Here is a 13026-nt window from a genome sequence, read left to right as displayed (position 1 = left end):
TTGGCAAAATAGGCATGGCAGACCATGTAAAAATATTACCCCATAATAAAACGGGTTGATATGCTGAACTTAAAAATTTCCTGGAATGTCCACAGGGAAAGACTTCATCTTGCCATCAGAAACACAGATGCATAGTGGAGAAATTCACAAAGGCCCTAAATAAATTTTTGCATATTGTACTAAACTAGTGAGGCTGTGGTAATCATATGGAACTTTGGCAAGAGCTTCCAACATGTTGGTAGACTGATGACCCATCCCACGAGCCTGGACTTAGCCCAAGCTTTGGGATTCAAAGAACTACGAAGACAGTGCTGGTAATATCAGGTATCCTGTTTCTGCCACAGATAAGTACATGATCTCGGTACACACTATACTACTGTACTACTGATCAACCGCAAGTAACCTTATAATGATCCATCAGGTCCCCTGTTATCTGTCCTTCTCAGGTATTCATGTATTTTCACATACAGAATTTTGCTCTTCAGTTAGGAACCATATGAAACTCTGATATGATTTTTGCCCCATCTCTTTTACATGCCCAGGCAGTATTGTAGGTTTGTGGTCATAAAGCACATGCCAATGACTCTGGCATATCTCTGTTGGTACTTGTTCATGCCTATATGTTTAACACAATATGAATGGGACCCCCATTCTTTGTCTTGATGTGACCCTGAAACTAGATACCTTTTAGAGATATTGTGTAGCCTTTTATTATAAAAACTAACTCAGTACCTTCTAACTTAGAGTGAATTGCTACTAATGAACAAATTCATGGAATCCTAGTGATATTGATCACAACAGCATATCAAAAATTATTGCCTAGTTCACCCTGTACTTTTGCTTTTTCTCTCTACAGTATATTTATAATAAATTTGCAAATCCTAAGTGCTTTTTTCTCTATTGTTTTAAGATTTCAGTCACCCTCTGAGAAATTAAAGAGTTTGTATCCTAAAGTTCTTTCATATTCAGGTTGATGTTTTGAGTGACCCATGAATGTATCACTGAAAAGAAGAAAACAAGGTTTACATGATATATGAACAAACTTTTACTGGCTAACAAAAAAAACTTTCAGAGTGATATGAAAGACAGTTACTTAACTCGGTCTGAAATCTAGCCCATCCAGTACTGTCATACAAAGACACTTAATGCTCAAGTTCACAATGTCATCTGGAGGCAGCACCCATGCAGGCAGTGATATCATATGACTTGATTCCTTACACACACCAGATTGTTAGCTTTGTTTTTGTTCTTACACTGAACATGCATTATTTGCCCCATCTGTTTTCATGTTAGTTTTAGTGTACTGTATATCATTACCAAGAGCAGAACCACCTCTGGTCAAAGTCCTTGAAAAGAGGATTTTGTTCAAAAGTGTGGATTCAAAAACTAGTTTAGGTGTTTCAGAAGGAGTTTATAAAAAGCTAATGAACTTTTTATAATTGCCCCTGAACTTAGAGAATTGTAAGTATAAGAAACAAACATGCATTTTACACTCAAATTAGTATTTCTATTTTTTTTATTCATAAAGCATATTATCTATCCAATCCTCCTCTTTGCAGGCCCAGAAAAATAGTTTTGATGGACCAGTGATTGGTGTTAAGGTTGCTAAGGAAAACAAGAGGAATTTCTCAGAGGAGAAGCTAAAGGAATCACATAAGATAATTGGACTACAGTATGGCAGCAACAAGGGTGCATCACAGGCGGGTATGACAGCATATGGTACTGGAAGGCAGATAATTCCAGGAGGTTAGTGCTGTAGCTTATGGTCAAGCTTTAGATTTATAAGGTACAGTATCTGTTTGTCTTAATCTATGTTTCATCCAATTCAATTTTTCTCCTTCCCTTGAATTTAATGGCTCCTCTCAAAGGAGCCATTAAATTTTGTGAGGAGCGTGAAGTAAAACTAGATGGAATGAAGAAAGTTATGAGAAAGTGTATGAGAGATTTGGTAAGAAAGGGACTGCAAAGGGAATGAATTGTGAAGTGGTTAATAGGTGGAGCATAATACATTGAGGTAGGTTGGGCATATAGAAAGAATGCAATACATGGAGTTTATACGAAAAGTGTGTGATAGTAAAATTAAAGGGGTTAGTGTGAGAGGAAGACCATATGTGACATGGGAAAATAGAGAGGAAGAGTACAGGAGGGATAGAAAAGGTGGAAGAATGCCCTAAGTGGTGTGAGGGAGGCATATATGGAGAAGGATTAGTGGAAACTCTTTTGCTGTGGCCACCTTCGTGATGGAAGTTCCCAGAGGGAATGGGCATGAGGGATATAGACAGACAGAAGCTTAATTGCACTAATTTTTTTTCATGACATTTGTCATAGTTGTATTGTTTTGCTGTTCTGTAAAATAACATTTACAGTATATTCCACTAAGATGATCTCAAAGCTATTGCTTAACAATTCAGGAAATTGGACAGCAAAGTCTGTCATCTTGCTTAAAATCCTTTCATGAATAAATATTTGTAAGTGATATTCTGTGGACAGCAACTTTATTAATTTTACAAGAAACATATATTTTTATTATTTTAATCAACATATGCATATATACTTGTACCTCCAGAAGATACCTTTTCTTTAGTGATGATTTATAGGGTTGAAAATACTAGTGAAGAGAAAGTAATATTAAATTCAGACAACTGCAGTGCATGTACTAGATGATTGTGATATGACAGAATTTATGTACAAATAAATCAGAGAATAATATGAAGATATGACCTCTACACAGCAATAAAATACTGACCATTACAGAGGCCCAAAAGCATGTGTCAACTGATGGACAAAAGATCATCGGATTACAATCTGGTAGCAACAAGGGAGCATCACAGGCAGGCATGACGCCTTATGGAGCTCCTCGCCAAATTATCCCAGATGGTAAAGTCACAAGTTGAATCTTAATCTTAGTATTAAAATTTTATATAATTACATACATATACATTGTACATGATCGCTGTTTCATGAGTCAGTGAGGTAGCACCAGGAAACAGACAAAGAATGGCCTATCCACTCATATACAAGCATATATACATAAACACCCATTTATTTTTATTTATATTGCTTTGTCGCCGTCTCCCACGTTAGCGAGGTAGCGCAAGGAAACAGACGAAAGAATGGCCCAACCCACCCACATATACATGTATACATACACGTCCACACACGCAAATATACATACCTATACATCTCAACGTATACATATATATACACACACAGACATATACATATATACACATGTACATAATTCATACTGTCTGCCTTTATTCATTCCAATCGCCACCTCGCCACACATTAAATAACAACCCCCTCCCCCCTAATGTGTGCGAGGTAGTGCCAGGAAAAGACAACAAAGGCCCCATTTGTTCGCACTCAGTCTCTAGCTGTCATGTAATAATGCACCGAAACCACAGCTCCCTTTCCACATCCAGGCCCCACAGACCTTTCCATGGTTTACCCCAGACATTTCACATGCCCTGGTTCAGCCCATTGACAGCATGTCAACTCCGGTACACCACATCGTTCCAATTCACTCTATTCCTTGCATGCTTCTCACCCTCTTTTATGTTCAGGCCCTGATCGCTCAAATTGTTAGTTGGTTTCTTTATTCATGACTGTATGTATGAAGGAATAAAGATACTCGAGTGGTTATCCGTATTATGACTGATTTCTCTTATTTTCAAGTCTATTAGCATACTGGTCACCAGATGAGTTAATGAATAACATCTTTCTGTATTTTTATCACATAAGTATCCTCATGTCAGTTTACCTCAGTATCAATATATTTCTGAGAAATGCTTAGTTGACCTTAGACAAGGAAAACCTAGGATCTACCATCACACACCTGCTGTGGCTTTAGCCTAAATATGAAGAGACTGAGAGCAAGCAACCACAGACTGATGCTAAACAGAATGATGTTACTAACTGGTAGTAAAAATGAGGATCCTGTATCATTGGTATAACATTGGACTTAGATTATTATCCATTTGTTTTGAAGGTAAAATGATCACTGTGAATAAAGTATTTGATAATACTGATATTGATTCCATAATACTGAAATTTTTCATTGAATTTTAATTTGTTTCATATGCAGTATAGGTGAATGATCACATATCTTTCATAGTTCTTGTTCATCCAGTCCAAGGCTTAGAAAGAGATTTAAAATTAAGCCTTCTTATGTACTGAGCAAATGCATGGTAAATGGGACTGTTTTCATTGGAGTAGCATTTCAGCATACAATTAATTCCTTATTATTTACCCAGATCATGCTTTACATGGGTTTTCGATATAAAATGAAAGTTTAAAGGATGAAAAACTATTTCTTTTTTACAGGCAAAGCCCTATGAACATCTGAAAGAGCACATGTTCATCTGGGGATTAAAACAATTCTTTTACTCATCAAAATGGGGTTACTCCTAAGAATTTTATCCCCTTTTGACCATCATGAACTATATATGGCCAGCAGAGGCTCATTCACAGAAATTAACAATACAGTAACCCACTCAAGCCTATGGCATTACTGGATGGAGGTGAGGTGATGCCAAACCATTATACCTCAGATATGTTACTGTCAGGAATTTAGAAATGTTTTTTCAAAAAAGAAAACGAAAGGAAAGGGAGTGAAAATAAAGGAATGGACACAGAATTCAACCTACAGTACTGTAAAAGGAATGTTTTTCATCTCTCAAAACTTACATTTCTCACCTGTGAGCAAAGCCGTATGAACATCTGAGACCACACCCTACATGAAGGAGGGGGATACTTAAGAAAAAACCTAAGGAAAACTAGAGTTCTATAATCAAAATATATGTCAAATATGTCACCACTACCACTACTGAGACATTAGTCTGATTAGAGGGATTGAATTGATTTTGTAACATCTTTGATGCTATGCTTATCCTGTAAGGAATCACTCTTAAATTATCATGTTTCCTTACCTGCTGGATAAACTAAGAACCTCTCTATCTGAAGATGTATTGACATTCCAGTAGGCATCTCTCAAATCCAGACATATGGTCCATATTTCTTTGTAGAATACTGTGGACACTTTTCTCTACGGTCATTTTGAACTTTTGTTGTTCTTTTTGCCTCTTTGAAATGAAGAGACATAGTCATTTTAAATATAGGAAGGAAAATGCAAAACACACACAAAAAAGTAGTAATCAGACTGATCCATGAAAATAAAGTTCAAAGTCACAATCAAATTGTGTCAGCTGAAACCACTGCTGTTTCCAAAAAAATCACACTAGTTCTCAAAGTACAACACAGTACTTATGATTCATGTCAGAAAAACCTATGAATAAAGGAGAGTGATACCTGTTCAATATCTCAGACAGCTAAAAGCAAAAGTGAAGACACCACAGGTTGATAAGAAGCAATGGACAGCAGGTTTGTAGAGTGCCAGCAAGCAAGTGAAATGACAGTGGTGGGTAGTGGACTTGTGCCACTTCCTCCACACACTGACATCTTAGGCTTGGGCATGTTGCCATATGGTCACTTAGTTCTATAATGAAACATCTGCCAGCCTTATATGTTTTATGATGTTCAAAGGGGGAGGAGGGTGAATCCTTATGGATACATCTCCTTTTAAGGAGTAAAATGGTTTCAGATGCCTTCCCCCAACACTGAGCAAGTGAACTAACAGATAATTAAAAACAAATCCTTATTTTCTGATCAAGATTGTGAGCACTCAAGAAGTACCAGAGATGAACTGGTTTGAAACTAAAGAAAAAATAATCTTTTATTTGAGCTGGATGTTTTGAAAGATTATTAAAACTGCATTTTTTTTTACCCTGAGTAAGGGAAAGTACGTTAGACTTGATTTTAATTTCTTGTCTTCATATAACTAAATTTTTCAGCTTTCCTTTCTGATTATAAAATAATTACCTTGCAGGTTTTCACAGGAAGCGTGAATGAAGGTTCAAAGCTCTGTAGGAAGCAGGTTATGACAAGCGGTCAGGCATCAGTGCTTGTCCAGTTGTGATGTGTTGAGAATCTTTAGACTCAGTACAGGGATTAATCTTACTTGTTCTCTTCTTCTGGCATGATCCTGTGTCCGTATACCTTCCATGTAACAGTTTGGTGGTGCTACAGATTCTCAAGTCATGTTCATCTTAAACTACCATCAACTGTTGAGATTAAGGTTTACAAACACAGGACCTAAATAATGATGTTGCATTGGGGATGTATGTTTGGTACTTAACAGGAAGCTATTTACTGTAGTGAAATACTGTAAAGGACATTATAAAGACCATAAACTGAAAATAATCATCCATATTATAAAACTGCATGCTGTGACACTTCCCTACATCCTTGCTAGTCATTTGTTGCTGTATGCATTTAGCCTGACAATTATAACTAAGGCAGGTTCATTATTCAGTCTAATCCCAACATATTACAAACTATGGTGGACTTCAACTGATATTATTCATGACTATGGGGTGAAGAATAAAAAACTGTGATAATTATGCACTTTAAAAAGCCATCATCAGTACACCAGACTTTTGTCAAAAGACACTGTCAACCTTGCCTACATCCCTCATGCAACTCTCCTTCCCCCTTCTTGATATCTGAAATGTTCTTGTGCCTTTTCATTATTTTGCTTGTATAAAATGTTGAAGCTAAATGAATATCTACTGAGGACCTGTTTTTATTGCAGTATATATTTCTCTTGTACTGCAATTTTTTTTTATTTCAGATCAGTTCTTAGAAAATTGGCACGCCAAATCAAGTATACCAAGATCCTTTATAAAAACCCACATAACTTCATTTGGATTGTTTTTTGTATATTTACATATATATTTTGTAGGTTTCTAAATAAGGTCCTCTTGCGTTGCAGATCATGATCACGGATGGTAGAGTGGGTGTAAGTCCCTATCTAGCAGGCCCAACATGCATCCCCTTGTAGAATACTGGTCTCCCTTATTTTTTAGAACATTGATATTTATCTGTTGAGAACAGATATCTTCATTTTAGAACAGTGACATGAACTTCTCTAGTTCACTGATTTTCTTCTCTTGGCTGTCATTTCGATTTTGCTTGCATATATGTTTTGTTAGCTTCTTATTCTATGTTCAACTGTAATAATTTTCATTTCAGCATTACCTGAATAATAAGGCCAGATGTATATATCAGCTAGCATTCACAAACATGTGTGAACTATTCAAAATGCAAATATTCTTGCTTAGATTTGTTTTGTAAAAATATTTTAATTTTTTGTATAACATTTAGCAAGCAAAATCTGCATGATGTTGATGCTTCAGCTTAAATCAGTTTTATGGAGGTTTGATTTTGTCACTAATTTATGCAAAGTTGGTCACTGACAATCAGATACTTATCTATGAATAAAGTATATATGAAAGCTTGTTTTGTTCTCAACAATTTGATAAACAGACAAAGCTATCATCATCAAAGTACAGTAACTTGAAAATGAAAATCTAATGGATAATACTGGAATACAATTACCAGCAGATGTTTTAGAATAAAAGTAATTATGCTTAAACCTTTATAGTAAGCTCTTCCTTTTTTGAGATTATCACTAATCATTATTGTAACCATAATTTCCTGTTATAATTAAATTACAAATAAGGGAGCAGTGCATCAAAAACATATCATACATGTCTGGCCAATCTAACCCAGTATCACTGATCATTCCTTCTTTTACTGAAATCTTGAATGCAATTTCTACTGCCCCTATTTTCTCTCGCTTGAAATTATGATTACAGACAATCTGCAGTCCTGGATTATTCTTTGAATGAATTTTGTTTATAAACACAACAGCTTAGTAGTGATTTCACCAAATATTCTCAGTATTAGCCCATAATCGTACTTTCTTGTGCCTAAAGTGTATAATTTTACTACATCTTTTTATTCTCTTTTTCATTTAAGATCTGCTTTAATACAAGTGAAAGCTCAAAATAATTGACACCAACCCGAAGACTGAAGTAATGGAACATGTGCCACACAGAACAAGAAAGTTGTCAGTTTATTTAATTTGTCATCGATTCAGGTCCAAATATATGTACTGTTTAAAATCCCAATGAAGTATTCAGAGTTCAGGTCGGCCTTAACAAGAAGTGACCAAAATATATTTCTTGTACTAAGCAGTCTTGGTAAAGTATAATTAAGTCTTCTATATCAGTCACAAAAGGTTGTCCTGTAAAAATATACATACTGTGCATGTACATCTTTTTTCATGAACCTCATCTTCATAGACACTGATTTCTTTGTTGGAACTTTCAACAATACAAGTCTGTCATGTTCCTGTTTCCACCCACTGATCGTTATTATCATGGAAGAAATATTTAATTGACCTTCATACCTGCCAGTATCCATAATAAATACTTCCATTAATTCTAAATGCATTTCCTTTGACTTAACTATGTTAAGTAGCATTTATATTTCAATGAATGTTTCGTTTGTTTCAGCCAAAAAAATATCAGATGCTTACTGACTGTAGGTAACTCCATTATCTTTATTTCACTATTGTACAATGTTTTCATATCATTAGCTTTATACTCTTCAAATTGGTTAGGTGGGATCATACATTGCATTTAAGTGAGATAATTATTAGTCATAAGTAATTCTTGAGGAGTCCTCTACTGTAAGATTTTTATAATGCCCTAAAATTTTACTAACTAATGTTAAGTGTTTTTACTGTGGTTCTCAATAAAACATTTGGCTGGTACTAATATATGTTTTCTCTACATCTGAATTCCTGTAACATAGCTCTTTATCTAAAATTTTGAAAGTTATAGATGCTATTTCATACTGAATTTCCTCAAAATAATTCGTGTAGCATCTATTTTGTTGTTTTTTCCTTTTTGTTGAAGGCTAACATTAATTCATGAAACATTTACAAAAAGGTTTTTATCGTTTTTATCGAGGATGTAAGGCATGTGTACGTGTAGGAAGAGAGGAAAGTGATTAGGTTCTCAGTGAATTTTGGTTTGCGGCAGGGTGTGTGATGTTCCCATTGTTGTATAATTTGTCTATGGATGGAGTTGTTAGGGAGGTGTACAAGAGTTTTGGAAAGAGGGGCAAGTATGCAGTCTGTTGTGGATGAGAGAGCGTGGGAAGTGAGTCAGTTGTTGTTCGCTGATGATACAGCGCTGGTGGCTGATTCATGTGAGAAACTACAGAAGCTGGTGACTGAGTTTGGTAAAGTGTGTGAAAGGAGAAAGCTGAGAGTAAATGTGAATAAGAGCAAGGTTATTAGGTACAGTAGGTTTGAGGGACAAGTCAATTGGGAGGTAAGTTTGAATGGAGAAACACTGGAGGAAGTGAAGAGTTTTAGATATCTGGGAGTGGATTTGGCAGTGGAGGGAACCATGGAAGCGGAAGTGAATCATAGGGTGGGGGAGGGGGCGAGAATTCTGGGAGCGTTGAAGAATGTGTGGAAGTCAAGAACGTTATCTCGGAAAGCAAAAATGGGTATGTTTGAAGGAATAGTGGTTCCAACAATGATATGGTTGCGAGGCGTGGACTATAGATAGAGCTGTGCGGAGGAGGGTGGATGTGCTGGAAATGAGATGTTTGAGGACAATATGCTGTGTGAGATGGTTTGATTGAGTAAGTAATAACAGGGTAAGAGAGATGTGTGGTAATAAAAAGAGTGTGGTTGAGAGAACAGAGAAGGGTGTTTTGAAATGGTTTGGTCACATGGAGAGAATGAGTGAGGAAAGATTGACCAAGAGGATATGTGTGTCAGAGGTGGAGGGAACGAGAAGTGGGAGACCAAACTGGAGGTGGAAAGATGGAGTGAAAAAGATTTTGAGTGATCGGGGCCTGAACATGCAGGAGGGTGAAAGGCGTGCAAGGAATAGAGTGAATTGCAACAATGTGGTATACCGGGTTCGACGTGCTGTCAATGGATTGAACCAGGGCATGTGAAGCGTCTGGGGTAAACCATAGAAAGTTATGTGGGGCCTGGATGTGGAAAGGGAGCTGTGATTTCGGTGCATTATACATGACAGCTAGAGACTAAGTGTGAATGAATGTGGCCTTTGTTGTTGAATTATGTACATGTGTATATATGTATATGTCTGTGTGTGTATATATATGCTGAGATGTATAGGTATGTATATTTGTGTGTGTGGACGTGTATGTATATACATGTGTATGTGGGTGGTTGGGCCATTCTTTCGTCTGTTTCCTTGCGCTACCTCGCTAACGCAGGAGACAGCGACAAAGTAAGATAACAAATTTACAAAAAGACTGTTGAAACTGACCATTATTATTATTATAATTATAAAACTCCAAGGCCCTTTCACTGAAGGGTCTCCTGCAACTTCAATGCTGTGCTACTTCCAGTAGCAAAGATATGTATGATGGACTCCTTGGAGTGAGAAGTTCCACATTGAGACTGTACTCTGTTTCAACTATAGACAGTGATAAAGCCTCACAAAAGGTGGCTTTTAACTTGTGGTGTAACCTCTTGCAGGAGGGGTTTGGAAACACTGATAATAATTTATCATGGACATGGCACTCTCATTATATATTTGTGCAAAAAGTAGAAAAAACTTAGAGAAAAATGTGTTTTCTGAGTATGTGTTTACAAGGTATAGGGAAAATATTTAAAGTCAACAGAAAAGTTAAATGATAAATGTCAAAAATACATTCCATGAAAGGTAATGTAGGAATGTGGAAAAGCAGTCTCCAAGTACCAGTATGAGACTTTCTACTGTGCATCAACAATATATGAAATGTGGAGACATTAATAGCCTTCAGGGTCTCTCGTCAATCAAATACTGTGCGAGTTTCTACTATGAACTGAATAGGCTCGAAGCAAGTCTAATCAATTCAGATAATTACAATAATACAGTAGTTTAAAACACTGATATGGTGTCAAAAATATTTGGAGTGAAATATGTAACCGACATATTTTCATATCAGTTAATGTCTAGATCTGGCATATTTGCATGTTAGATAACAAAGCCTTTCCTATAATATTTTAATTCTCTAAGTTACAAGCTTATCATGAATAGTCATTAAACAATAGACAAAGGGATTGAAGCATTCAGTAGGACTGAAGTCTTACTTTTTGATTACTTCACTGTTATGACATATAGAAAAATGGGTGCATGATATTTTTCTTTCAGTTATCCTAACAGTAATACTGTTTGTGAAGATGACCAAAGTCCAAAAATAACCTCAGCTTCTGATACGTTATCTTTAAGAACAAACTTTTGATTCTGAGAACATTTGGTGTCAAACTGATGTCACATATAAATGTTGAAGAATCATATACATATTTTGAAAATTTTGATTGCAGCATAAGTCCATATCTATTTATATATGTATATCTTTGTCAGTTGATAGAGATGCTCTGTGGAAGGTATTAAGAATATATGGTGTGGGAGGCAAGTTGTTAGAAGCAGTGAAAAGTTTTTATCGAGGATGTAAGGCATGTGTACGTGTAGGAAGAGAGGAAAGTGATTGGTTCTCAGTGAATGTAGGTTTGCGGCAGGGGTGTTTGATGTCTCCATGGTTGTTTAATTTGTTTATGCATGGGGTTGTTAGGGAGGTGAATGCAAGAGTTTTGGAAAGAGGGGCAAGTATGAAGTCTGTTGTGGATGAGAGAGCTTGGGAAGTGAGTCAGTTGTTGTTTGCTGATGATACAGCGCTGGTGGCTGATTCATGTGAGAAACTGCAGAAGCTGGTGACTGAGTTTGGTAAAGTGTGTGAAAGAAGAAAGTTAAGAGTAAATGTGAATAAGAGCAAGGTTATTAGGTACAGTAGGGTTGAGGGTCAAGTCAATTGGGAGGTAAGTTTGAATGGAGAAAAACTGGAGGAAGTAAAGTGTTTTAGATATCTGGGAGTGGATCTGGCAGCGGATGGAACCATGGAAGCGGAAGTGAATCATAGGGTGGGGGAGGGGGCGAAAATCCTGGGAGCCTTGAAGAATGTGTGGAAGTCGAGAACATTATCTCGGAAAGCAAAAATGGTTATGTTTGAAGGAATAGTGGTTCCAACAATGTTGTATGGCTGCGAGGCATGGGCTATGGATAGAGTTGTGCACAGGAGGGTGGATGTGCTGGAAATGAGATGTTTGAGGACAATGTGTGGTGTGAGATGGTTTGATCGAGTAAGTAATGTAAGGGTAAGAGAGATGTGTGGAAATAAAAAGAGCATGGTTGAGAGAGCAGAAGAGGGTGTTTTGAAATGGTTTGGGCACATGGACAGAATGAGTGAGGAAAGATTGACCAAGAGGATATATGTGTCAGAGGTGGAGGGAACGAGTAGAAGTGGGAGACCAAATTGGAGGTGGAAAGATGGAGTGAAAAAGATTTTGTGCGATCGGGGCCTGAACATGCAGGAGGGTGAAAGGCGGGCAAGGAATAGAGTGAATTGGATCGATGTGGTATACCGGGGTTGACGTGCTGTGAGTGGATTGAATCAGGGCATGTGAAGCGTCTGGGGTAAACCATGGAAAGTTGTGTAGGGCCTGCATGTGGAAAGGAAGCTGTGGTTTCGGGCATTATTGCATGACAGCTAGAGACTGAGTGTGAACAAATGGGGCCTTTGTTGTCTTTTCCTAGTGCTACCTCGCACATATGAGGGGGGAGGGGGTTGGTATTCCATGTGTGGCGAGGTGGCGATGGGAATGAATAAAGGCAGACAGTGTGAATTGTGTGCATGGGTATATATGTATGTGTCTGTGTGTGTATATATATGTGTGTGTACATTGAGATGTATAGGTATGTATATTTGCGTGTGTGGACGTGTATGTATATACATTGTGTATGGGGGTGGGTTAGGCCACTTCTTTCGTCTGTTTCCTTGCGCTACCTCGCAAATGCGGGACACAGCGACAAAGCAAAAAAAAAAAAAAAAAATCTTTGTCACCTATTCTCGGCTGGAACTCCTTCGATGGGGGTGGCCATGGCAAGAGAGTCTCCACAGCTAGTAAAATTCCAGAGGTGCCTCTTAGCCTTTGATGTCTCACCCCTAACAGGCCACAGGCAGAGAGCAACTCTAGTGCAGTGTTTGCAGAGGCTTCTATGTTCTTACTATTACTACCTAATGCTCCTG

The 13026-nt window shown here is 37.2% G+C and overlaps 1 protein-coding gene across 2 annotated transcripts in view; it reads left to right on the top strand.

Annotated features, from left to right (window-relative positions):
• The window catches only part of LOC139765054 (myophilin-like), a 113539-nt gene extending 104855 nt beyond the window's left edge, over positions 1-8684 (top strand). The window contains exons 6-8 of one of the 2 annotated variants that reach the window (XM_071692139.1): positions 1560-1746; positions 2755-2877; positions 7882-8684. In XM_071692139.1, the coding sequence (XP_071548240.1) occupies positions 1560-1746; positions 2755-2877; positions 7882-7892 (321 nt within the window). In that variant the 3' untranslated portion in view covers positions 7893-8684. Of the gene's footprint in view, positions 1-1559; positions 1747-2754; positions 2878-6832 lie in introns of both variants that reach the window. The other variant, XM_071692138.1, reaches the window with a different exon arrangement.
• Positions 8685-13026: the final 4342 nt, after the last annotated feature.

Source organism: Panulirus ornatus, chromosome 52, assembly GCF_036320965.1.
Source record: "Panulirus ornatus isolate Po-2019 chromosome 52, ASM3632096v1, whole genome shotgun sequence".
Taxonomy (NCBI): domain Eukaryota; kingdom Metazoa; phylum Arthropoda; class Malacostraca; order Decapoda; family Palinuridae; genus Panulirus; species Panulirus ornatus.
Note: the sequence above shows the minus strand (reverse complement) of the source record. Positions and strands in the feature narration are given on the sequence as shown.